The 26781-nt window shown below is 45.2% G+C and overlaps 1 protein-coding gene across 2 annotated transcripts in view; it reads left to right on the top strand.

Annotated features, from left to right (window-relative positions):
• The window catches only part of MX1 (MX dynamin like GTPase 1), a 46459-nt gene extending 20046 nt beyond the window's left edge, over positions 1–26413 (top strand). For both annotated transcript variants that reach the window (XM_061167548.1, XM_061167547.1), the window contains 12 exons: positions 4718–4910; positions 5428–5565; positions 7843–7997; positions 8587–8725; positions 10760–10958; positions 13358–13436; positions 13760–13882; positions 14285–14426; positions 18132–18290; positions 21204–21280; positions 22614–22853; positions 25836–26413. In XM_061167548.1, the coding sequence (XP_061023531.1) occupies positions 4718–4910; positions 5428–5565; positions 7843–7997; positions 8587–8725; positions 10760–10958; positions 13358–13436; positions 13760–13882; positions 14285–14426; positions 18132–18290; positions 21204–21280; positions 22614–22853; positions 25836–26066 (1875 nt within the window). In that variant the 3' untranslated portion in view covers positions 26067–26413. The remainder of the gene's footprint in view (positions 1–4717; positions 4911–5427; positions 5566–7842; positions 7998–8586; positions 8726–10759; positions 10959–13357; positions 13437–13759; positions 13883–14284; positions 14427–18131; positions 18291–21203; positions 21281–22613; positions 22854–25835) is intronic.
• The last annotated feature ends 368 nt before the right edge of the window (positions 26414–26781 follow it).

The raw sequence follows: 26781 nt of genomic DNA, 5'->3' as shown, positions 1-26781 counted from the left end.
TTAAAATTTGCCAATCATAGGGAATAAAGTTTCCAATAGAAGATGCCAGAGCATTTAGAATCTCTCTAGTAAAAGGCAAATGTGAGCCATACATAGTTACAGCCTTTTTCATTTGTTGCATGTGAAAAAGGTTAATACCTTCATATTGAGGTATTATCTGCCCTTGAGCATCAGCATTTCTTAAAACTGGAAAGGCAGAAAAACCATCGACTTCAGAGACTTGTGATTGCAAAGCCAGCAATTCAGAGAGCCTCTGTCGCAAAGGGGGTAGATTATTGTTCTTCAGAAAGGTGTTGTCGGTTTTAATGTTAAAAGGTGTCTTAAGGGAGTTGTTGCCAAAATCATTAGGTTTTATCGAGGGAGAGACTTTGGGATATGTGCCCTCCGGCAGGGGAGGAGCACTTGGAGCAACTGGGCCACGGTTGGTAGGAAAATCTTGAAATATCTTTTGTTGTTCTAATTGGGTCTTTTTAAGGTATCATTGTCTAATTTATATTCATGTAATAAGTGTTCTGCCTGTTGCCAAATATCAGGAGGGCTAGAATTACCTTGGAATGGCAGACTCACAGTTTCAATGAGAGCCCATAGGGGCCAGAAATCTATCGGCAATACCTTCATTAGGGAACCAAGGGTTACATTCAACCACTGTCTGAAGGCAAGCCTCTGTTCTCTGGCATGAAACTGAAAATCCCTGAACTTTAAATAAGTGCTGAAGTAAAGCAGAAAAGTGAGGGGGCTTTCCAGCCAATTGACCCGTGTCTTAATACTTACTGGCCTCAATAGGCCCTGGGGGTCACTCCATCTGAAGCCACATGTACCAAGTCCCTGTTTCTGGGCGCCACTTGTTGGTCCTTTAATGGACCGGAACCTGGTGGTCTGGAGTCGACGATAAGAAAGTAAGAGAGAGAAAGAGGCTGATAATTTGTTGGTCCTTTAATGGACCGGAACCTGCTGGTCCCGGGTCGACGGTAAGAAAGTAAGAGAGAGAAAGAGGCTGATATCCCTGGTTTACGTGGAAAGCCAAATAGAGTCCTGCTCTTAGGGCTCGCGATGCTGCACGTAGGCACCAGGCGCCCTCTCGAGTGGGTGAAGGCACAGTGCGCCTTCTCGAGAGGATCTTAGAAGCCCGGGCAAGAAAGTGAGCTCAGCGGGCCTCCGCGCTTCAAGGAATTAGCCAGAAATAGAGAGATAGAGAGAGAAAGAAAGGAAGAAAGAAAGACACGGGGACCAAAGCTCTGATGGAGCAAAGGTGTTTTAATCAACATGGCCTGGGCATATATACTGTCTTACAAGGTGGTTATTCTCAGCCAAGACAAAGATTAAAATTCCAGACTTACAAAACACAAGATGATCCCTATCAAAGAGAGAGTTGCAAACGATCAACTTTTCATAAGAAGGAAGAGGGTACTTACACTGTAATGAGAAATGCCTGGATTCCTCAGCCCCGGGAAAGGCGTGCCTCTCCTCAATTCCTGAATATTCAAGAATCAATAAGGGCCAGAGGGTTCCTGACAGATCCAAAACAGCACACAGGAAGCCTTTTGTTAAATGCTTCCTGACACCCCGACAGTGAAGACGTGTGGTGTTTTTTCTCCCAGGAATGAGACATATTTTTGGTGGGAACCAAACTTGGCTTCTGGAATCAATTCAACCTAAATTTGATTCCACTGCTGACACTTGCAGTTGTAAGATCTTGGGTGATTACTCCTCCTTTTAGAAGCCTGGTTTTCCATTTCTAAAATGAAAATAAGAGTATTTACTTTGTGCAGCTGCTGAGAGGAGTTTGAGGCTGGGCACTTAGAACTAGCTCAGTTTATTGCTGTCATATGTTTTAAAGCAATTGACCCGTGGATCTTCAGCTTCTTTCCAATTGACTCCATTTTCATAATCAGTGGTTAACAGTATTTTAAACAATATTATAAACTACACCGAAGGACACAGAAAAATAAGAAATTCACCCATCTTTCCAGCACCATGATATAACTGTTGTCTCTTGCCTGGCTGTAACTGGCAAGGTATAGGGCAGTAGGAACTCATAATGCTCACACCCACATGTGTGAATGTTGTTGTTTTTGTTATTCAGTTGCTAAGTTGTGTCCTTTGAAACCCCATGGACTGTAGCATGCCAGGCTCCTCTGTCTTCCGTCTCCCAGAGTTAAACTCATGTCCATTGAGTCGGTGATGCTATCTAACCATCTCATCCTCTGCCAAACTCTTCTCCTTTAGCCTTCAATCTTTCCCAGCCTCAGAATCTTTTCCAGTGAGTTGATTCTTCGTATCAGGTGACTGTAGCTTGGCCCTTGGCCTTTCTGGCCAGGTTGAACAAGGTGTATCTTAAGACCCAGAAATTCCACTTCTAGGTGTTGACCTTGGTTCTCAGAGTATGATCCCCAGAGAAGCAGCATCAATATCTCTGGGGAAGTTTGAAATGCAAACTATCACCCTCGCACATCCTTCCCCAGACCTAGTGAACTAGAAATTTCAGGGGTGGGGCCTACCATCTGTGTTTCTACAAGCCTTCTAGGTGATTTTTCTTTGTGCTGAAGTTTGAGATGCATTTTGCCATGTTTGTACAGCACTTTTTATAAGCAAAACCAGAAATAACACAAGTGCCCATGAGTAGTGGAATGCATACATAGATTGTGGTATGCAGCAGAATTCCACACAGCAGTGAAAAGTAATGAGCTAGACTTCCAGGTATCATGATGGCTGGGTCTAAAAAAACAATGGTGTGGCTGGTGGCTGTATGGTTCGGGCTCAACAATTTAACTGCCATAGCTTGGATTCAATCTGTGGTTGGGGGACTAAGATCCCCTGCAAGCCACATGGCATGGCCAAAAAAAAAAGTAAATAACAATAAATAGACAGTGGTGAATTCCCTAGAATCAGGTCACAGAAGAAATATACTGTACCATTCCATTTATATAAAGATCCAGGCAACCATAAGCCATGTATTTTTTAGGGAAAGATGGGTGGGTGGTAAAACAAATGAAGAGCAAGGACATAGTTATCATAAACCTGGAAATAGAGGGACCCTCTAGAGGTAAAGGGGTTTTAGGAGGAAGGTACCTGGGGAGGGGTGGGTGAAATATCTCAAGTACAGGGAATATGTGTTTTCTTAACCCAGGTGGTTGGCACATGCATTTTGGCTAATTATTGTTCATGTTTTATAAACTCTTGGGAATGGGTGATATAAAGAAATGAAAACAAAAAGAACCCATAAGGAGGGCTAAGAGGCCACTGAGGGTATGAAGGTACAGCCAAGTATGTGCATAGCCACCAGCAGGCTTTCCCTGGGGATTCAAGCTCCAAACCTTTCTTAAGTGTCATTATTGAGAAAACTCACACAGGACACTTGTTTAAAAATAGTGGGGAAGATTTTATTCAAGACTTTGCAGTAGAGGAGAGAGCTTGAACTTGGTGTGGATACAAGGACAAGTGGGCAGGACAGAGGAGAGGAGAAGGAATTGCCAATAGTAATTTGGGAAGGGTAAAGGGAGGTGAGGAACTGATGCTTTTGAAATTTGTTGCTGGTGAAACCTCTTGAGAGTCCCTTGGACTGCAAGGAGATCAAACCAATCAATCCTAAAGAAAATTGGTTACCACAGCTTTAATAATAATTATGGAAATCAGGTCATGTTAACCCTCCAACTCTTTTCTTTTTCAAAGTCATTTGACTATTCTAGGAGTATTTAGACTATTTAGATTTACTGTGATTGTTAATATAATTGGACTTGGAAAGATCATTTTGTTATTTGTTTTCTATTTGCCCTATTCTTCATTTTCTCTTTTTCTGCTTTCTTTTGAATTAACCAAGTTTTTTATGATTTCGTTTTATCTCCTTTGTTGGTTTATTGAGTAAAACTATTTTAGGGAATATATTATGTCTTTAATTTATCAAGTTTACCTTCAAGTAGTAATATATTATTTCATATATAATATAAGAACCTTATGATAATATGTGTCCATTTCTCTCCTCCCAGCCTTCATGCCATTTTTGTCATGAGTTTTTATTTTATCAATATTTTAAACCCCCACATTACATTGTTATTCTTATTGAAATGGCCAAATGTCTTTTAAAGATATTTAAGTAATAAAAAAATATAGTAGTCACCATTTCTGGTGTAAATTCCTTGGTGTAGATTAAAATGTCCATTCAGTATCATTTTCCTTTGGCCTGAAGGGCATCGTAAACATTTCCTGTAGTGCAGGTCTGCTAGTGATGAATTCATTCATTTTTGTACATCCAGAAAAGTCCAAAGATATTTTTTTCTGAGTAGAAAATTTTAGGTTGATGATTTTTCTCAGTACTTTAACAAAGTTGCTATACTGTCTTCTCATTTGCATAGTTTCTACTGAGAAATATGCTATAAATCTCATGTTTGTTCCTCTGTACATAACATGTCATTTTCTGGCTGGCATTCTGTCATTATCACTGATTTTGACCAATTTGACTATAGGGTGCCTTGATATAGGTACTTTATGTTTCCTTTGCTCTGGGCTCATTGAGCTTTGGGGATCTTTGGGTTAACAGTTTTCACCAAGTTTTAGGACATTTTAGCTATTGTTTCTTCAAATATTTATTTCTGTTTTACCCTCATTCTCTTGATTGGGGAGCTCTCATCACTTGTATACATTAGGATGATTGAAGTTGTACATCTTTGATGGAACGTGACCTGCAGGCTATGATAGAGATCTCCCATTCTGCCTCTTCCAGGAGTCCAAGAGCAACCTGTACAGCCAATACGAGGAGAAGGTGCGGCCCTGCATTGACCTCATTGATTCCCTGCGGGCCCTGGGCGTGGAGCAGGACCTGGCCCTGCCCGCCATCGCCGTCATCGGGGACCAGAGCTCGGGCAAGAGCTCCGTGCTGGAGGCTCTGTCTGGGGTCGCCCTCCCCAGGGGCAGCGGTAAGCACTTGCCTTCTGTTTTGGTTAGCTCAGGCTGCAGTAACAGAGGACCTCAGACTTGGGCTTAAACAATAGAAGTTTACTTCTCAAATTTTGGGAGGCTAGAAGCCCAAGATCAAGGTATTACCAGGGTTGGTTTCTCCTGAGGGCTGTGTCCTCCGCTTACCGATGGCTGTCTTCTCTTTATGTCTTCTGGGGGATGGTGGAGGATGTTTGCAGAAGTCTGGGGTTTCCCACTGCAGTGAACCACCTGGGCTGATGGAAAACACTGGGGTGAAGCAAGAGATCTAAAGTAGGGGATTTCAAGTCAAACTCCATCTGAAATGTACATTCTAGATGCACATTCATGAGTCACCCCAGATAGCATGCCTCAGAGAGTCAAAGGGTGAGAACAGGGAGTTTGCAGTTTTAGGAGCCTCCCAGATGATTATACACAAATTTAAGAACCACTGGTCAAAGACCACCATATAGGACTGTTAGCAGCAGAGTATAGACCTGATGAGTAGTGGTTTCCTAGGTATTGTTACAAGATGTCCTCTCGTGCTGAGGCTGAAAAAACATGGGAATGAAGGCGAGTGGAAAGGCAAAGTCAGCTTCCTGGACAGAGAGATTGAGATTTCAGATGCTTCACGGGTGGAAAAGGAAATCAGTGAAGGTAAGTGTCCCATGTTTGTTCTTCATTGCCTATTTGAATATCTGGTCAATCAGGTGAAATAGATGGGGGTCTGCCTGTCACTGTCCCCACTGTCCCCTTTCTAGGCCTGTTCTGATCCCTCAGGAACCTTCCCTTCCCTCCATCAGGACCCCAGCTCTCTTGTATTTTCTCTTTTGTTACTCTCATTAAGACCAGTGCTTTGGACAGAATCTGACCTCAGTAATTTACTACTTAGTATGTAAGTATGTATCTGAGCATAATGTGAATTTTGAAGCTTGTCTTCAAATATGGAGTATTTGTCCTTTATTCAAAGGCCTCCCCACTCCACAGATCTGATGTCAGGGTGTGGAGCCAGGGAACACCTTCACCTGTTAACCAGCTTTCCAAAATGCTGACTGGAACATCACTGAATCCTGTTCAGAACTGGAAGTCTTTTTCTTCCAAGAGTGGGATTCGTGTGCTTGAATAATCCCAGCTTAGAATAATATATGGCAGGTCTCAGTAAATGCACAGCACATAGATTACTGTATCAATTTGAAACATCTGAAAAGAAAAAATTAACGCTTGATGTAGATAGGGACAAAGTAGTGATACACTCAGTTGCTGCTGCGTGTGAGTGAGATGAGTAAGCAATTTTTCCTTATTGACTTTAATTTCTTCCTAGTGTGTCACATAATTAAGTTCTAATCATTTGGGGGAGATACAAAAATGGTATGAACTGATACCCAGCAGTAGGAAAGAATGAATTTGACTCTATTAAAGTGGAAGCACTAACTACCATTTATTGGATGTTGTGCAAAAATAATGTTATGAAGATGTTATTGTGTGTTTGTTGGGATTAGGTTGCCTGCAGAAAATGCAAAATTAGCGTGTATCAGTTAGTCCTTGGTGTGTAACAAAACAATCTCAAAGCCTAATGGCTTGGAACAGTTTATTTCCTGTGATTCAAAGGATCAGCTGGGCAGTTCTTTTCCTCTAGGATGATTTGGCTGGGGCCAACAGTCTAGGATGACCTCAGGTACCAACCCAATCCTCGACTGGAATGACCAGACCTTCCCATGGTCTGACAGTGGCCTGTCCCCCAAAGGTGACTGGGTTGGGCTTTTTAACATGGTGGTAGAAGGTTTCCAAGTACCAAGAGACCTGAGTTCGAAGCTCTGATGTGTAAGCACCCTTCAGTGTCTACTGGAATACATTTTGTAACATCCTGTTACCCAAAGAAATTAATGCACTCAAGTCCAATTTCAAGAAGCAAACTCTTTTGATGGGAGAAGTGGCATTCTTTCTATAAAGCAGCATCCATATGGAGATGGGAAGGCATAAGAAGGCATTTGTGCAAACAAGTTACTAACACAGTGGTTTAAACAACATCAGTTTTATTTCTCTCAGAGCTGATGTAAGGGTTCCCAGGGTATGAACCAGACTTCTGTCTCATTCCTACACTGTGTGGCCTCTGCTCCCAAGGCCCCTTCATCATTTAGTCAAGTGCCCATTCCTGCCAGTTAGTCATTGGCAAATGGCCTATCCCTGTCTTAAGCATATTTTCTGGAAGTTGCACATGGCATCTTCACATCTATCCCATGGGCCAGACAATTTTATATGACCGCATCTCTGGGAAGTGGATTTGGAGGTGGGTAATGCAGAATTAGCAGATTGTGGTACATATACCAGTGTTACTATTATTTCCTTCTACATTCTTGACTTACATAAAGCATACCAAAAAGACGTTCTGGATGTACAAAGTGGTCAAGTGGTATTAGCTAAAAATTTGGTGCAATAAATTCCTATCTTGAAATTTTCATTATTAAGGAGGAAGGAACAGAATTAAATCTCTTAGTGGAATATCAACGACTAATGCTCAGCTTGCTCAAAACAAGCATGTACCACTACCCATAACTTTCCAGGTCATGTTTTAGGAGTCACCATTTATTTTTATTTGTTTTCATTTACCTCTTTGTTAAATTCCTAGTATATCAATGGGAGGCATTTAGGTGTGGCACCAGGAAGAAATTACCTGCTCTGCCAGGTTAAGACTGGTTCAGATGGGTGTCACCTACAGAGGTGTTCTCGCTAGTTCTCTCGGTAGACTATTCTGGCCACTGGCAATGCACATACGGGATTATCCTTTGATGTCCCTTTTTGTTTCAGGGAAATGAATCTGCTCCAAATATGCCTTACCCTTCCATCACAGCAGGTGGATGTTGCCTTCAGAGGCTTCACTGTAATGAGATATTCTACCCCAAGCTCTATTCCGTTTTTCTTTTTCCTCTTCTCTAGCCCAGATTGCCATCGCTGGGGAAGGCATGGGGATCAGTCATGAGCTGATTAGTCTGGAGGTCAGCTCCCCTCATGTCCCAGATCTGACCCTGATAGACCTTCCTGGCATCACCAGGGTTGCTGTGGGCAACCAGCCGCTCGACATTGAATATCAGGTGAAACTTCAGGCTCCATCCTGGCCCAGGTCTTGTGGGGGAGGGGCTGCATTAGAGCATCAGTGAGTCCAGGACCAAGCTTGAGGAGTGGGTATGGGGAGGTGGGGAATTTGGAGCATGCATCAGTCGAAATTACTCCACCAAGTTGGATGGAAGCTTCTATGGGAAGAGGCAAAGTTGGGAAAGCATTTTATTTGTGTTTTATGCAGTGACTCATTTTTGGTTATAGTTAGTTACACTCTGTGCCATATCTAAATTGGCATGCATTAGGAAGGAGTTTTATGTGGGAAGAGAGAGTATTAGGAGCAAATATAATGATATTCCTGTATCAGTGAATCTCACCCTGTGGATTAAAGATTTAGGGAATAGTCAAGCAATTCTTTTGGCATCTTGTTTTTCATTGTGACCTTCAGCTTTGAGGTCTTGGGAGATGATTCACGAGTTAAAACCTCACAGTGTTCCCTCAGAAAATGTAGTTTTTCTGACTTGTGTTGTCAGCTCATTTCTCTGTGTTTGGTTCTTGGAAGGCCTGAAGCAAGTACAAGGTCAGGACCTGTCTCAACTCTCATACCCTCTCATTTTCTTACAGATCAAGTCTCTCATCAGGAAGTATATCCTTAGGCAGGAGACCATCAACTTGGTGGTGGTCCCTGCTAACGTGGACATCGCCACCACAGAGGCGCTGCGCATGGCCCAGGAGGTGGACCCCCAGGGAGATAGGACCATAGGTGAGAAGAGTGAAATTGTTAGTCACTCAGTCACGTCTGACTTTTTGTGGCCCCATGGACTGTAGCTCTCCTAGCTCCTATGTCCTTGGGATTTCCCAGGCAAGAATACTGGAGTGGATTGCCATTCCTTTCTCCAGAGGATCTTCCTGACCCAAGGATTGAACCCGTGTGTCCTGAATCTCCTGCACTGCAGGCAGATTCTTTATTGTCTGAGCCACCAGGGAAGAATCTGAAAATGGCAGGTGGCTTGACAGTGGAAGAGCATCCTTTAAATCCAGTGGGTGTTTCTTGGCACACCTGAGTGGGGGCTGACACCCAGCAGATGCGAACCATTCAAGAACCATTGAGGCCAGATGACTCTTGGGCCACAATTGACTCTTGTTGGCCATGGGTTGACCCGTAATCCTTGTCTATCTGCTTATAAGAGGTGTGGTGGGTTCCGAGGCAGGGCAAAATCAGAAAACAGTTATATCAGTTGACAATGCATTTTATGTAGCAAAACTCACGTGTCCCAGAAAGATGAGGGGAGACACAGGATGTGAGGTATCCATACAATGGGATAGTTCTGTGCTGTGCTTAGCCGCTCAGTCATGGCCAACTCTTTGTGATCCCATGGGCTATAGCCCGCCAGGCTCCTCTGTCCATGGGGATTCTCCGGGCAAGAATACTGGAGTGTGCTGTCATGCCCTCCTCCAGGGGAATCTTCCCAACCCAGGTCAAACCCAGGTATCCCATATTGCAGGCAGATTCTTTACCATCTGAGCCACCAGGGAATCCCAATAATACTGCAGTGGGTAACCTATCCCTTTGCCTGGTGATCTTCCCAACCCAGGACTCAAACCAGAGTCTCCTGCATTGCGGGCAGATTCTTTACCAGCTGAGCTACCAGTGAAGCCCACAGTGGGATAGTATCCAACCTTAAAAGGGAGGGACATTCTGACACCTTGAAGACATTGTGCTCAATGACATAAACCAGTGCCAAAGGTCAAATACTGCATGATCTCATTCATATGAGGGACCTAGTGTGGTCAGGTTCATAGACAGGAAGTCAAGTGAGGGAAGTGGCGGTTACAGAGTCTCAGCTGGGGAAGATGAAAAGGTTTTGAAGATGAACACTAGTCAAGGTTGCCCAACCACATGAAAGTGTTTCACACACCTGAAATGTGCATGTGAAAAGGGTTAAAATGTTATGTTTGAAAAAATGCATTTGGCTGTAAATAGCAGAGAGCTGGAGGACAGTGGCTGAAACAAACAGCAATTTATTTTCACACCTAACAAGAAGTGTGGGCAGAGGCTGCTCACCTGTGTACCAGTGATGCTGTCAGTCCCTTCCACGTTCTGCTCCACCATCCTTAGCTGCAGGTTCTCATTATTTGCTTGTTCTGCTGCCCATCCTGCCTGGGATGAGACTCTCTCAGCCAGGGCTGCAGCTCCAAGTGGGCACAGTAAACCTCAGAGTTAATCCTGAGCTCACGTGCAGATGGGTCCTTGCTCGGCACAATGTTCTGATGATGCCATCTTCAATACTTGTTTAAACAGGCATTTGCATTTTCATTTTGCAGTGGGTCCTGCAAATGACCTAGCTGATCCTGGTCAGACCCTTATTTTCCCAAGTGTGAGCCAGGCCCCACCTGCACCAATATTAACTGAAGAATTTTTAGAAATGCAAGTCCCTTGATCCCACCGAATCTCCTGAATCAGAATCTCTGGAGCAGGGCCTTAAGGTGGCTCAGATGCACAGGGAAGTTTGAGACCCACTACATGAGTGAACCCCTCTGCTGGTCAGGAGGAACATAACGGGCCATTACACGCTGCTATCTCTCTGGCGTGAGAGCCAAGATCTGGGCGAAGTGCACTTAAGGAGCACATAGGAGTTGAGCCTCACACCTTCACTAGGCGAGCTGCATTGTCTGCCCCAAGCAGCATGGGAGCAAGCCCAGGGCCAGGGGACCTCGCTCCCCAGGAGGGGAGCTGACCTTACTCCTCACCCTGAGAAGATGTGAACATTCTGTAACCAGAGTCTCTGGGTCACAGGAATCTTGACAAAGCCTGATCTGGTGGACAAAGGCACGGAAGACAAGGTCGTGGACGTGGTGAGAAACCTGGTCTTCCACCTGAAGAAGGGCTACATGATCGTCAAGTGCCGTGGCCAGCAGGACATACAGAATCGACTGAGCCTGGCCAAGGCCCTGCAGAGAGAGCAGGCATTCTTCGAGGATCACACACATTTCAGGTATGTGCATGGAGCTTTCTCAGGGAGAACCAAAGTTAAGGACCTCCTTCCTCATGGGAGAAATGCATGCTGTTCAAGGTCAGCTGTTGAGAGTATCCGTGTGTGTCCATTCCTTTACTGTGACCGTGGGGAATCTGCCTGGAAGAGTGAAGGAGGAATTCCCAAAGTAGGCAAAAAATAAATGTAAAACTTCAGAGGAAGGCGGAGACTTTTTGCAATAACTTATTATAGCTCTGGAAACGGAATATAAACGTAAGTATCACAGGATGGAAACAGAGTGGAAAACCCAGAAATAGAGTCAAATACATACATTTGGCCTGTGATCAATGTGGCACTTCAAATTTCTGGGCTTTGTCAGTTTCATTATCAATCAGTGGGACTGAGATAATCATTTCATAGTTGGGGAAAATTAAATTTGTCCTTACTTAACATGGGACACCAAAACAAATATCAGTGGAAGTTTAAAATTAAGTACAAAGAAAGTACCACTTCTCAGAAGAAAATATAGGCGGAGAATTAATAATCCCAGGATAAAGGCCTCTTTAACCCTGATGCCAAAAATGAAGTTTTTTAAAGAAACAATGAAAACTGATATATTGGATATTTTGAAATAATGAGAAGGCGTAGAGTTGGTGGGAAAGGAGGAGTGTGGGCTTGCATCTGCGCTGCCTATAGCGTGTGCTGAGATCACCCAGGTGCCCCTAAGGCTGAGTTCCATTTCTAGGAATTCCATACAGGCAAGTAATCAGAGATGTGTTCAGTAATGTCCCCTAAAGCGTGCTCAGCACTGATTTGTTTTTAATTGTGAAGACTGTGGAATGTACATGTTGAAAATCATGGGATTTGTATGGACGAACTAGCATGAGAGGTCACAATCCTGGCAACCATTATAGGGCTGTGCCGAGGGGATGCCAATAAAAAGATTCTTACACGATGTTGAGAAAAAAGTGACACATTCACTGAGATCCCTTGTGTGTGCACATGTGTGTGTGGGAGGAGACGCATGCCCTTTGTAAACATTATCATGTTTGATGTTCCCAGAAGCCTGCAGAGACACATAATTCAGAAAAGATACTTGCAATCCTGTGTTCATAGCAGCATTATTCACAATAGCTAAAAAAAAAACAAAACATGGAAGCAACCTGAGTGACCATTGATAGATAAACACAATATTTATCCAAAATGGATAAAAAAATTCCATCCACACAATGGAATAGTATTTGGCCTTAGAAAGGAAGGAAATTCTAGCACCTGCTATAACACGGCTGTACCTTGAGGGCACTATGCTCAGTGAAATAAGCCAGTCATGAAAAGACACTGTATGATTCCTCTTATATAAGATCCCTAAAGGGGTCCAATTGATAGAGACAGGACCTGGGGGAGGGGATGGGGAGATGCATAATGGGAACAGAATTTCAGGTGGGGAAGATGAGCTATTTCTGGAGGTAGATGGTGGTGATGGTCACACATCAATGTAATTGTACTTAATACCACTGAATATGTGTGTACAGGCTTTCCAAGTGGCACTCGTGGTAAACAACTCACCTGCCAATGCAGGAGATGCAGGTTTGATCCCCAGGTCAGGAAGATCCCCTGGAGGAGGGCATGGCAACCCTCTCTAGTATTCCCGCCTGGCGAATCCCATGGCCAGAGGAACCTGGCTGGGCTACCTTCCATGGGGTCGCAAAGAGTCAGATATAACTGAAGTGACTTAGCTCACACACGTGTGCTTACAAATTATTCAAGTGGTGAATTTTATGTTATGCGTATTTTCCCACAATTAAAAAATTCGACAGGTACAGAAGCTGAAACTTAGGTATGAGTGTACTCTTGCAAAGATGTGTGTGAGCTCATGTTTCCTGGCTGCCCTTCATCCTAAAAGTCTTTTAAAATGTGGAAAACTGTGTAGTAACTCACTCTGCAAACACGTATTTGGAAAGAGTGAGAGGAAGGCTTGGTCTCCTTCCCCAAGCAGCTCATGGTTTAAGTTCTCATTTTGGAGAAGGGTGGGTCCCCCGGTTCAGGGTTCATCCATATATGTAAATATCTGTCAATATATTTTCATGAAGCCCCATACCAATACGCACTGTGTATACAGAAGGGCATATGCATGTTATGGAAACATATCTCTAGGTGATATGTGAATTTTTATAAAGACCATTTATAGTCAGATGTCATAAGACACATTTAATATATCAGCTGGAAGGGATCATTCTATACAGTTTTTTCAAAATATGCAACATTACAAAAATTCAGTCATAAATCTGTGTGATCCAATTGCAGGACATGCCATCCAGTGGGAAGTAACTGTACTTACTTTGGCTTTCCCCAGCAGCAGAGAGCCAACCTGCATTTTCTGGCTAGACCCAAGTGGACATGAATGTTGTCTTCTCTTGCAGGGAACTTCTGGAGGAAGGGAAGGCCACTGTCCCCTGCCTGGCAGAAAGACTGACCAGTGAACTCATCATGCACATTTGTGTAAGTGCACGCAGAGCTGAACAGACTCTGAACAGAGTCTTGCAAGCGCAAAGCTAAACCATGTCGACACACGTGGATCTCCTGGACATCTTGTTAAGATGTGGGCTCAGATTCAGGGGTGTGGATGTGGCCTGGGATGCTCCCAGGGGGTGTGGCTCTTGCCTGTCAGAGGACCACTTGTTGAGTGGGACGCTGATAAACTACCCACCCGGCCTAATTTATAATGAGCTTCTTGCAAGCACTGGCCTAACCCTAGCCCTTCCCCATCAGCAACTGCAGCTCATTCTCTCTTCATGTTTATGTCTTTCTGTTGTTTTTCTCAGAAAACTCTGCCCCTGTTGGAAAATCAAATAAAGGAGACTCACCAGAGAGTAACAGAAGAGTTACAGAAATATGGCAAGGACATCCCAGAAGAAGAAAGTGAGAAAATGCTCTCCCTGATAGAGGTGAGAACCGCCAGTGGCGCCACGCTGGGGAGTCTTGCATCATTGTCCACAGAGATTATGGGTGCCACGCTCATCCGTCTTCACTTCCCTAAAGCTGATCCGAACTCATTCTGTCCACTTAGCACCAAAATGGGCCCAGAGTTAGAGGACAGAGGGCAGGGAGTGGTGGACCACCCCATGCGTGCTATTGGCTCTTCCTCAAGTGCGTTCCCTCACTGGAGACCCCCCAGGCAGTGAGGGGAATTTGGGGTTGTCTGCTGCCCAAGCTTCTTCTCTCCTGTCCTCCCACCTGGCCTGAGATACAGCAAAGAGGGACTCACCCACTCTCTACATGCACACAACCACCAAACTACCTTGCTTGGTTTAGAGTATCTCTGCTGATTCTTTTTTTCTTCTTGGCAGAAAATTGATACATTTAATAAAGATATCATCTCAAGAATAGAAGGGGAGGAATTCGTGGGGCCGCTTGAGTCCCGACTGTTTACCCAAGTACGAGCTGAGTTCTGCAAATGGAGTTCTGTGGTTGAGAAAAATTTCCAAAAAGGTGAGTCTGAGGCACCACGGTAAACACGTCAAGTTGAGCTGAATCCAAGGCTGGGGGAGGTGGGTGATGACAGTGGTCGAGGACAGCCAGAGTAAGGACTTGGTAGCTTGAAAGCCACATGTGCTGTTTCAAGTCCCTGAACTCTGGCCAGCAGGCGTCAGGTACAGATTTCAGAGGACACCTAGAGAGAAGATGCGGATTCAATGGCCCATGTCAATCATGACTCTTGGAAGAATCAGTTTTCCCCCAACAGTGAGCAGGTGAGCCTGCCATGTGTATCATGCCCTTTGTGTTCCCAGTGGTGCTGCCCCTGAAATAACCCAGGTTCCATCTTGGTTAATCCACTGAGGCCTTGAAACCGGATGTGTCCTGTAATGGATCTTATAGTCACTGTTTAGTTGCTCAGTCATCCGACTCTTTGCAACCCCATGGACTGTAGCCTGCCAGGCTCTTCTGTCCGTGGGATTTCCCAGGCAAGACTAATGGAATGGGTTGCCATTTCCTCCTCCAGGGGAACCTCCCAACCCAGGGATCAAACCCATGTCTCCAGGTTGGCAGGTGGATTCTTTACCACTGTGCTACCTGGGAAGTCCTTACAGTTGCAGTGGTGAAGAGAAAATACAACAACATCTTGGGTACCACCTTGCATCATCAAATCCTCAAGAGTCTAAGAAAAGTAGAAAATGTGATCTGAAACTTGTTTTTTTTTTTACTATTTTAAAAAGCCTAAACTAAATCATATATTGATCAATGAGAAAACAGCAGCAGCTGAGGGAAATTTCAATTTGCTTTTATTCCAACAATCTGATGGTGGTGGGGGGTGGTGGTGGTTTCATGATTTATTTAAACTGAGCAGTGGTTCAGACTGACGGTCCTCCTTGGCTTTGAGTAATGAACATGGGGAGAGAAATCAAGGGAGTTTCTGCATAATTCAGAGGCTGCACCTTTATTCCCTGGCAGAGGGCACAGAGGGCAGGGCAGGGTGTGAACTTTGGGGACCAAAGTCCAGGACATTCATTCCTGGGCTGGTCACGTGTCCACAGTCTTTGTTCCATGTGTTGCTATTGCTCAGCTGCTTGGTCATGTCCGATGCTCTGCGACCCGGTGGACTGCAATACATCAGGCTCCTCTGTCCTTCATGATCTCCCAGAGTTTGCGCACACTCATGTCCATTGAGTCTGTCATGCCATCCAACCACCTCGTCCTCTGCCTCCCCCTTGTGCAGCTTAAAGAAGCTGAGTCCGTGAGCAGAGAGTTGTACACCTGCCATGCAGCGTGTTCTTATGTCGGGGAGGGGGAGCACCCTGCTAACCCCTTTCAAAGAAAACAACAGACTTTGGCTTCCAGAAGCTCCCTCGTGGCGTTGCCTGGCCAGGTTTTTATGGCAAAAGTGCTTATGGCAGACAGACTGTGAGAAAAATGGCTCATTCTTTAAAATGATAAATTCCTCCCAACAAATGATCAGTTCCATGTCACTGGGTGCCCAAATGTAAGAATTAATTTGGACCCCCCCCCCATGCACCTCCTATCCAAAAATAAGCTCAAAAGGGATCAAAAACCAAAGTGTACAAGCCAAAACTGTAAATCTCTTAGAAGAAAGCATAGGTTTAAAACTTTGTGACCTTGGGATTAGGTACTGGATTAGGTACTTAGCATAAAGGCCTCTCTAGTACATGTGAGATGGGATCTCGTTGTGGATTTAACTTGCATTTCAGATGGCTAACAATATGTGTGTGTGCGTGCCCAGCTGTGTCTGACTCTTTGCCACCCCACGGACTGTAGCCCCCGAGGCTCCTCTGTCCATGGGATTTCCCAGGCAAGAATACTGGAGTGGGTTCCCATTTCCTCTGACACGGGATCTTCCCAACCCAGGGAGGAAACTCATGTCTCCTGTCATTGGCAGGTGGATTCTCTACCACTGAACCACTGGGAAGACAATCTTATTAGCCATACCCGTATCTTTTTTCTAGGTAAGGAAGCTAGAACACCTGAAGCAGAAGCAATACATGGAAAAAAATGTGTTGGATTTCATCAAAATTTAAACTTGTGTGCATATCAAAGAACACTACCCAGGAACATGATCAAGAAAGTGGAAAGACATTCCACAGAATTGGAGAAAGTATTTGAAAATCATGTATATGATAAGGGTGTAGTCTTTATAGGACTTCACTTCCCAGGTGATGCTAGTGGTAAAGAACCTGTCTGGCAATGCAAAAGACCTAAGAGTCGTGGGTTTGATCCCTGGGTCAGGAAGATCCCCTGGAGAAGGAAATGGCAACCCACTCCAGTATTCTTGCCTGGGAAATCCCATGGACAGAGGAGCCTTGGGGGCTACAGTCCATGGGGTGGCAAAGAGTCAGACACAGCTGGGCACACACACACACATATTGTTAGCCATCTGAAATGCAAGTTAAATCCACAACGAGATCCCATCTCACATGTACTAGAGAGGCCTTTATGCTAAGTGGAAGAAGTGAGGCACAAAAGGCCACAGGATGTACAATTCCATTTACATGAAATGTACAAAACATACAAATCCATAGAAATAGAAAGTGGATTAGTGGTTTCAAAGGCTGGGTAGAGGGAATGGGGAGTGAGTGCTGTGGAAACAGGGTTCCCTGAGGTGGTGGAAATGCTTGAGAATTAGATAGTGGTGATGTTTGCACCACTTTGTGAATATACTAAACATATACTTTAATAATGGTGAATTTATGGTATGTCAATTACATCTTAATTTTTTTTTAAATGCCTTTGAGAAAGTTATCTCCTGACCAAAAGAGGGTAACCAGGCTACCATCCCTGGTTAGTTCTTCAAAAAGAAGGAACCTTAGTCCTTCTGAATCATCCTCCCCTCCCCAACCCATGGAGGAAGTTCTTTACACCCTAGTTTGTTTAGAGTAAAAAGAATTCCAAGAATATAAAGAAAAAATTAAGTGCTTTATGTGGTAAGCAGTGATACCATATCACATTAATAATCCAACTGTATTATCCCTCTGGTTTATAAATAGGTTTTGCTCCTGCTGCAACCTGGGAATATATGCTGAGTCACTGATTCCAGCTGGTGTTATGGTCATTTCTTTTTTTTTCAGTGGGTCCACCTCGAGCAGCATGTGGGATCCTGGTTCCCCAGCCAGGGATCAAACCCTCGCCCCCTGCACTGTGCCCACAGAGTCCTAACCACTGGACCATCGGGAAAGTCCCCATTTCTATTTTTTAAAGTGTCTGCAGGTCATAGTATTCTATGATACAATTTTCTTTACAAAATCAAATTTAACTTACCAAATTTCCTACTCAAGTTACCTTTTCCAGAATGTCTTGGGACTTTCCCAGTGGTCCAGTGGTTAAGACTCCACCTTCCAATGCAGGGGGCCCTGGTTCAATTCCTGATCAAGGAACTAAGACCCCATATGCTGTGGGGTGAAGCCAAAATTTTTTAAAATTCTGTCTTAGTAAGTTGCTGCTTTTGCCATTTTTCGATGTCCTTCCCTGGCTTACACGTGCCATCTTGAGATGACTAAGGACAGTTCTCTCAAAATCTGTTTGTTTATTGCAATCCTTGAATCTTTTTCAATTTGAAAATCAGATTTGATGTGCTTTTTTTCTTGCTCCTCTGTATTTTCAGGAAGTTCAGAACGCTACTGTGTTCAGCCAAACCAGCAAGGTTATTTCTGCAAAATAATTCAGACCTATCCTTTCCTTCTGTAGGTTATGAAGCCATACTTAAAGAAATCAGGCAATTTGAAAATCGGTATCGTGGCAGAGAGTTGCCAGGGTTTGTGAATTACAAGACGTTTGAGATCATCATAAAAAAGCAGGTCAAAGTCCTGGAAGAGCCTGCTGTGGACATGCTGCACACGGTGACAGGTGGGTTCTTGGTTTTACTTTAGGCATTTTATCAATATTTCCTGCTGGGGTGTTTTCCAACACAAGCAACCCAATCAGTCTTCTCCAGACTTCAACTGAGTGTCCAACAATTCATTCCCTTTCTGACACTAACTGCCTGGAGTTTGCACAGACCCACAGCTCAGGGCTCAGCTCATAAGACCCACCTCTGTGGATGGCAGCTCCGTGTCTGAGACTCCTGTACTGATGAGTGACCAGCTACAAATCACAGTTCCCACCACCCAGTCCTGGGGTTCCATACTCAGCTGGAACAGCTCACAATACTCAGGAGCACACTCTACTCTACTGGTTTGCTATAAAGGATTTGCTTACCTTTACGAGTTTATTAGTGGGGCTTCCCAGATTGCTCAGTGGTAAGGAATCTGCCTGCCAATGCAGGAGCCACAAAAGACACGGGGCTTCCATCCCAGGGTCAGGAAGATCCCCTGGAGAAGGGAATGGCAACCCACTCCAGTATTCTGGCCTGGAGAATCCCATGGGCAGAGGAGCCTGACGGTACAGTCCATGGGGTCATAAGAATGGGACAGCACTGAGTGAGCACACACACACACACCAGTTTACTGGTGTTAGATATGAAATACTGCAAGGTTGCAATGAAAGTTTGCAAATGAAAGATATGCATAGGGTGTGATGTGCTTCTGTCACATGTGCTTCTGTTGGAGGAGTGGTGAAGGCGGGACCACCCTTTTGGCATGTGGTCATGTTCACCAGCCTAGCTATCTTTGAGCCCGGTCATTAAGGGTTCTTATGAAGGTATAATCAATTATCCAGCTTCCCTGGTGGCTCAGATGGTAAATAGTCTGCTTGCAATGAGGGAAACCTGGGTTCAATCCCATCATCGGGAAGATCCCCTTGAGAAGGGAATGACAACCCACTTCAGTATTCCTGCCTGAAGAATTCCATGGACAGAGGAGCCTGGAGGGCTACAGTCCATGGGGTCACAAAGAGTTGGACATGGCCGAGCTATTAACACACACACCCACACCCCCACACACACAATCAATTATCCCATGGAAGCATAATCAATTTTTAATTCAGTCTCCAGCCCCTCCTCTAGCCCCCAGAAGTTGGGAAGGGGGAAGCTGGGTTGGAAGTTCCAGGCTTCTAATCAAAGGCTTGGTCTTTCTGGTGACCAGCCCCATCGTGAAGCTGTCTAGGGCCATCTCGTTAGAACAAGTGATGCTCCTGTCACCCAGGATATTCTAAGGGGTTTAAGAGCTCTGTGTTAGGAACCAGGGACAAGAACCAGATGTATGTTTCTTATCATACCTCACCTCCCTCGACTCCACCACTTTGCATACTTCACAATCTCAAAGCACTATTGTTTATTCGAAATCTCTGAGGAGTAAGGTTGACTAAACAGCTGTACATTATGGGAGTGGGCTGATCCTCTGAAGTGTGGCCTGAACCTGAGACAGTGTCAGTGTGGTCACGTGCCAATCAGAAGCCACGTCAGCTCTGTGGAGGAGAAGCACAGTCCCTCACAGTGCTCACCACCTGCTTCTCCTCGAGAATCTTCACTCCCTGGTCTCCTATTTACTGCTCTGAGCTTCCTGAATCTCTTCTCTGTCATCCCCTTGGCCAACACCCTCCTCACTCAGATTTCAAGAGCCTCATTTTAGCCTCAAGTCATCATCTTGAGGATCCGTGAACTCGTAGGGGTGAAGGAAGGACAGCCTTTTCACAGTTGATAAGACATGTGTTTTTTTTTCCCACTTTGACCTTTTATTTATTTTTGGCCGCACGGGGTCTCCCTCCTTGCTGTGCGCAGTCTTTCTCCAGGTGCGGCAAGTGAGGGCTGCTCTCCAGTCGCCGTGAACGGGCTTCTCGTTTCAGTGGCTTCCCTTGTTGAGGGGCTTGGGCTCCAGGGCCTGTGGGCCTCAGTAGGTGCAGCACGCGGGGTCAGTAGTTGCAGCTCAGGGGCCCTGTGGTTGTGGTGTACAAGTTTAATTTCTCCTCAGCTTGTGGGATCTTCCTGGACCAGGGATCAAACTTGCGTCCCTTGCATTGGCAGATGGACTCTTATCCACTGAACCACCGGGGAAGTCTGAGTGGCTTCCCTGGTATTTCTAATTAAATTTTACCTTCGGGCTTAATAACTACAAACTAAAGTCTGTAATGGTGTCTTGTTGATCAATTGTGCATTCTTCATTCAGTCCCAAAGGAAATTCTTGTGTAATTCTTCAAGGCTTTCTATTTACATACCTATTTCTGTTGAGAAAAGTATAATATATAGCCAAAACATTTCAAAGCGTAGCAGCCAGTGGTTAGCACTGGTCCAGTGGTTAGGACTCTGTACTTCCACTACAGGGGCAAGGATTCAATCCCTGGTCAGTGAACTGAGATCCCATATGCCTCACAGTGTGGCCAAAAATAAATTTCCCAGCATAAAGATACTGTACATCAAACTAAGATAACATTCTGTGAGGAAGTCAAGTGGAAATATGAGTTTCAAAATAAAATGAAATAATGTAAGTTTTCTGATTGAAACGAGAGTTTGTTCACCTATTTCTTTCAAGTGGATAACAGAGCTATTTTGATTCCATTGATGTATTTTAAAAAGTGATGTGTTTTACTATAAATATTAAACTATTTATAGCAACAGAAATTGTATTCTTTGCAACTATTTATACTTGGGATGAAAATTTAAACATCAGATAAATATTTCAGGAGACATTTAGATTTTTAAAATTCCTCCAGGATGTTTTTGAGTAAGAAAGCACACCGTCTTCCTTCAGAAAGAAAGAGAAGATTGGGGGTGGGGAAGAGGGAGGCAGGGAACTGTTTCTACTGTTTCATCCTCTTATTTTTTGCAATTTATGAAGTCATGGGTCCTTCCAGCAAGACTGGACATCTCTGTCTTTCTTTCACCAGATATAATCCGGAATACCTTCACAGATGTTTCAGGAAAACACTTTAGTGAATTTTTCAACCTCCACCGAACTGCCAAGGTAAAACTGACCATTAAGTTACTTTAAAAAAAAATGTAGGCCTGACACTAGAAAACAGATTTCTTAGATTAAGACTATTCAACCTTTATTATGTATTTGGAGAAGCAAATAGTCAAGATCAATAGTGAATTTAAGATATGAGCAGTGATGTCTCGTTAAAGGCAGTAAGAGGGAGAGAAAGAGAGAGAGAATTCAGAAGGAAAATATTTAGTCCCAGGAACAGAGGAGAGCCATAGTAAGTGTGGAACCCTGTTACAGCTGAAGAGAATGTCCTGAATCTGGAAACTCATTGAGGAAACCAAATAGGAAAGACTCATCCGATCTAGGAACAGGGGCTCCCCCTAGTCCTGGCTTGGGCTGCCTAGTTAATACCACTGCAGACACGTAATATTTTATTTCTCATAGTCCAGGAGACAGATGGAGGTGCTGGTGGCCTTCTCATTAGTGTCTTCACGAAACAGGAGGCTGGGGGCAGGGGTGGAAAGAGAGCTCCCTGGGGTCTCTTCGCAGAGGGTCACTAACCGCTTTGTGGGGGCCCCACCCTCATGACCTAATTACCTCCTAAAGAACCCCAATCTCCAAATGCCATCCTGTTGAGGATTAGGCTTTCAATGTATGAATCTGGTGGGGATGCCAACCTTAGACCCAGCACCCAGCAGAGATGGGAGGGCTGGCTCTGCCTTTTGCAAGCCAGAGGTCTTGGGGCTTCTTAACCTGCCTGGGCCTCTGATTCCTCATGTCCAGAATAGGACTAAGAGTGCCCTTTGAGTCAGAAGGAACATAGAGAAGAAGATTTAGGACCACACTTGGCATCACACATCATACTCTGGCATTCAGTGAAGTCAGGGGGTCCAGGTAACTTTCTGTGTAAAGGGTCCCCTCTTTGACTTTCTGGCAGCCAGTTCCTCTAAACTCCAGGAACATGAAATATATGGAATTTGACTGATAGAATCTGGCCCCCATCTTATCCCTGTGAGTTCTCTGGTAGAAAAATATTCCTCCTCCTCAGATGGAAAAGTCTATAAAAGGGAAAAGGAAGAAAGCTGGAAATCAGGCCTGAGAACAGAGCCCATGCAGGTTCCCAGGCCCTGGGGATGCAAGGTCTGGTCATCTGTGTGTCTCATGCTTCCTGGGAAATTCTAACCCTCGGCCCAGAATGGGAAGCCCCACTCCCTGCCCAGAGAAGCTATTGTGGGGATAGAAGGCTGCTCCAAAGCCACCAACTCTTCTAGATGGCACCTGCTAGAGGTGGCCTTTGCAGTGGAGCTATCTTCCTGTGACCCAGTGATTTGTTTCTCGATGGAAATTCTGTTGTGTTTCTCTTTTGCTATAGTCCAAAATTGAAGACATTCGATTAGAAAAAGAAGAAGAAGCTGAGAAGTCCATCCGACTACATTTCCAAATGGAGCAGTTGGTCTACTGCCAGGACCAGGTGTACCGGCGTGCATTGCAACAGGTCAGAGAGAAGGAGGCAGAAGAAGAAAAGAAGCAAAAATCAAGCCATTTTCAACAACCCCAGCACTCAGAGCCCTCCGCAGCTGAGATCTTTCAACACCTGACGGCGTACCACCAGGTGAATCTGCTAGTCTCGGGACAGTGCTTCTCATCCATTCTTTTTCTCTGAGAATGAAGAGCTTGTCTCTTCAGTCTTGTCTCTGTAAGGGGACTACCAGCCCCATCTTTCAGCCCTTGGTAAGCCTCTGTAGGAGCAATTCGATCAGACATGAGAAGGGTTGTTACTTAGAGCCGCTTGCATCTGGTTTGGGCTGACTCTGTGGCCTCCGTCAAGTTATTAACCTCTCTGAGCCTTAGCTTTCCTCTCTAAAAGGAGGTAAAGTGATTACCTCCTCCCAGGGCTCTTGTGAATATTCAGCAGGAGGAGTGTGGACGGCAGTGACCACTGGCCCTGGAGAAGCTGCCGCTCACAGAGACTTGTACTTTGATTGCTACCCTACACTTTGGGCTTCCCAGGCGACACTAGTGGTAAAGAACCTGTCTGCCATTGCAGGAGATGTAAGAGACATGGGTTCAATGCCTGGGTCAGGAAGATATCCTGGAGGAGGGCATGGCAACCTATTCTAGTATTCTTTCCTGGAGAATCCCATGGACAGGGGAGCCTGGCAGGCTATAGTTCATAGGGTTTCACAAGAGTTGGACATGACTGAGCAATGTAGCACATGCACCCTACATTTCAAATAACTTGAGGGTCCATCTAATTCATCTAGAGAAGGATGCACAGCTCAGAGCCTGGGGGTATGTGAAAGTCTGGACAGGGAAACAAATGGCAACCTCCTGGTTTACCAGATGTCTCCATCACTTCAGGCAGTTTCTCACACCAACCATGCTCACACATCTCCAGGATCTTCCGGAGATGCAGATGTGGTGGTGGGGGGCAGGTCTGAGAGGGGGCACAATTCTGCATTACTGACAGGCTCCCAGAGGATGCCATGTTGCTGGATGGGGATACACTCTGAGCAACAAATCTCAAACGGTCAGACTCTGCAGACCCTGGGATGTGCATGGGTGTGTGTGAAGCCAGTAAAGAGGGCAGCCCTGTGCCCCCTTGGTTTCTCCTGCAGCCAAGCTCACCCCCCTGCCCCCAGTGCTGTCTGGCAGAACCTTTGAGACTGAGTAATACACACAGATACACAAATAATAAGGCCTTCACCTGCTTGGGTGAGGCCCACCCACATTCTTGAGGATGATCTCCTTTACTTACGTAGAGTTGACTGATTGGAGCTATTAACCACATCTACAAAATATCTCCACAGTGATACCTAGATGAGAGTTCCATTGAATAAGTGGATCTACAACCCAGTCAAGCTGACACATGAAACTGACCATTATATCTGGGGAAAGGCTAGGGCTTGTTTTATATCGATAAGTATAAACCAAGGAACTGGCTTATGCAATTATGGAGGCTGGCTCATCAAGTCCGAGGTAGGTAGGACAAGCCATGCAGAAAACCAGGCAGGTGCTGAATCTGCAGACCACAGGCCAAAGTCCTTCCTCAGAAGAATTTCTACCTGCAGTGGAGGAGTTGACACCTTTGTGCCTTTAAAAAATTTCTTATCCAAGAACATCAGGAGACCCCTGATGTTCCTTCTTAAATATCCTTTTGGGGAGTCTCAGAAGTGTTTTGAAGTTCTCTTTGTGTAGGTGGTACACACACCTGGAGTTTATTCCTACTTCTTTTCTCATCTTTGTACCTCCTGTCAATGAGACTTTTCTTCCATGACATCTCATTTGTTGATTTCTGTATGTTGTCTTACATTTGTTAATCATGCTGATTCTCTTAAACTGTCTGTGGTGGTTTTACATCTGTTTCTCCTGAGTTTTCCCAACAAACACTCATCCCTCTGCAGTGAGTGGTGGTTTTACACTCTCCCTGCTCTTTCCAGTTTTTATACCTCAAATTTTTTTGCCTCATCTGGTCCCTTCAGTGCTACTTGAAACCACAGTTGACCAGCAGACAGCTTTGCCCTGTCCCGACTAATGAGAACTCCCTACTTTTCCTATCAAGTATGATCCTCACTGGCTAAAGTCAAGGTGTTAGCAGGGCTGGGTGCCTTCTCGAGGGTCTAGAGGGAGAACCTCTTTCTTTGCCTAGTCCAGCAGAAACAAAGGAAAATAGTCAAGTAAAGCAGATTAATATCAGGTTGGCCAAAAAATTCATTTGGGTGTCTGCCTTTTTTCATTTATCTGATTAAATTTATTCTTTGGATAAATTTTTTTAATAGACCAAAAGAGAGCAGAGGACATGGGTGAGGTGGGAAGGGGGTATTGTCTCAGGAAGGACTCCCTCAGGAAGAGGGAGAAAGGAAAGTTGAAAGTGACTTCCAGCGTGCTTAGAACTCAGAGGGCTCCCTTCTGTGGCTTTTGAGAGCCCACCTCCTTTTGTGCTAAATAATTTCAGCCTTGATTTAAAAAAAAAAAAAAAAAGAGGTTATAGAATCTTCTAGGCAGAGTTGTAAATAATTTTAAAATGTAGGTTTTTAAATTTTATTTTTAATTGGAGGATAATTGCTTACAATGTCATGTTGATTTCTGCCATACAACAACAAGAATCATCTGTAAATACACATATGTCCCCTCCCTCCTGAACCTCACCCCCATCCTACGCCTCCAGGTCCTCACAGAGTATGGAGTTGAGCTCCATGTGTTATATAGCAACTCTCCATTAGCTATCTGTTTTACCCATGGTGATGCATATGTTTAAATGCTCCTCTCAGTTCATCCCACCCACAGACTGCGTCCACAGGTCTGTTCTCCGTCGTTTTAGTACTCCGTGCATTTACCTTCTTAGGGCACGTTTTGCCCTCTTCCACCAGCAGTAACCATTCAGTGGTCAGGAGAGGCTGGTGGGAGCCCAGAGTCAAGGTGGGTCCCTATCCTGGTGCTGCCCAGACCGCAGGATGCGGGCGGGTTTGAAACCCAACCGAGGACTATGCACCCACGGGGTCTGGGTCCCTGCCGGAGTGCCGAGCTGAAGTCAGGGTCTCCTGGCTGCCCCGGCCCCTGACCCTCGTGTGAACTGCGCCTTCCTTCCTCGCAGGAGGTCAGCACCCGCATCTCCAGCCACATCCCCTTGACCATCCAGTTCTTCATGCTCCGGACGTATGGCGAGCAGCTCAAGAAGAGCATGCTGCAGCTGCTCCAGGACAAGGACCAGTACGACTGGCTGCTAAAGGAGCGCACCGACACCAGAGAAAAGAGGAAGTTCCTGAAGGAGCGGCTGGAGCGGCTGTCCCGCGCGCGGCAGCGACTCGCCAAGTTCCCGGGCTGAGCCCGCCCTCCGCCCAGCCCCGGGTCTGCAGCGGGTGGACCTCCGACAGCTCCCCCGACGGCCGCACGCCCTCAGCTGCCCGTTTCACAGGTGCCTCAGTGGTCAGCCTGTAGCCGTAGTCTCTGCTGTCTCTGAGTGGATAAGCACACTGGCTTCAAGCTTCAGGTGATTTCCTTCGATGCCTCACCCCTCTGTCAGTTACTGATCCCCACACAGCACTGTACAAGGGTCATTCCAATTTCTGTAATAGCCTTTGACACCCCATGTTTGAGGAGCCTGAGTGCCACATTTGTGAATGCATACCGAAGCCTCTTTCTTCAATGTGTAATAAACTTCTTTCTGCCAGACATTTCTCTGATACTTTCTTTTTTGATGTTTATTTATTTTATTGTTATTTTGCTTGCACCGGGTCTTCATTGCTGCACCTGGGCTTTCTTTAAGTGTGGCGAGTGAGGGCTGCTCTGTACCCTGCTATAGCTGCGGCTTCCCATTGTGGCGGCTTCTCTTGTGGTGCACGGGCTTCAGGGTGCCTGGGCTTCAGTAGTTGTGGTGCCTGGGCTTCATTGCTCCTAGGCATATGGGATCTTCCCAGATCAGGGATCAAACCTGTGTCTCCTGCATTGGCAGGTGGATTCTTATCCACTGTGACATCACGAAGCCCTCTTTGACACCTTCTTTATTTGGGAGACGTTTGGTGGGAATCTGTGGAGCAATC

The sequence above is a fragment of the Dama dama genome, chromosome 19 (genome assembly GCF_033118175.1).
Source record: "Dama dama isolate Ldn47 chromosome 19, ASM3311817v1, whole genome shotgun sequence".
Taxonomy (NCBI): Eukaryota; Metazoa; Chordata; class Mammalia; order Artiodactyla; family Cervidae; genus Dama; species Dama dama.
The sequence above is the reverse complement of the archived record's forward strand: the minus strand, read 5'-3'. Positions and strand labels throughout refer to the sequence as shown.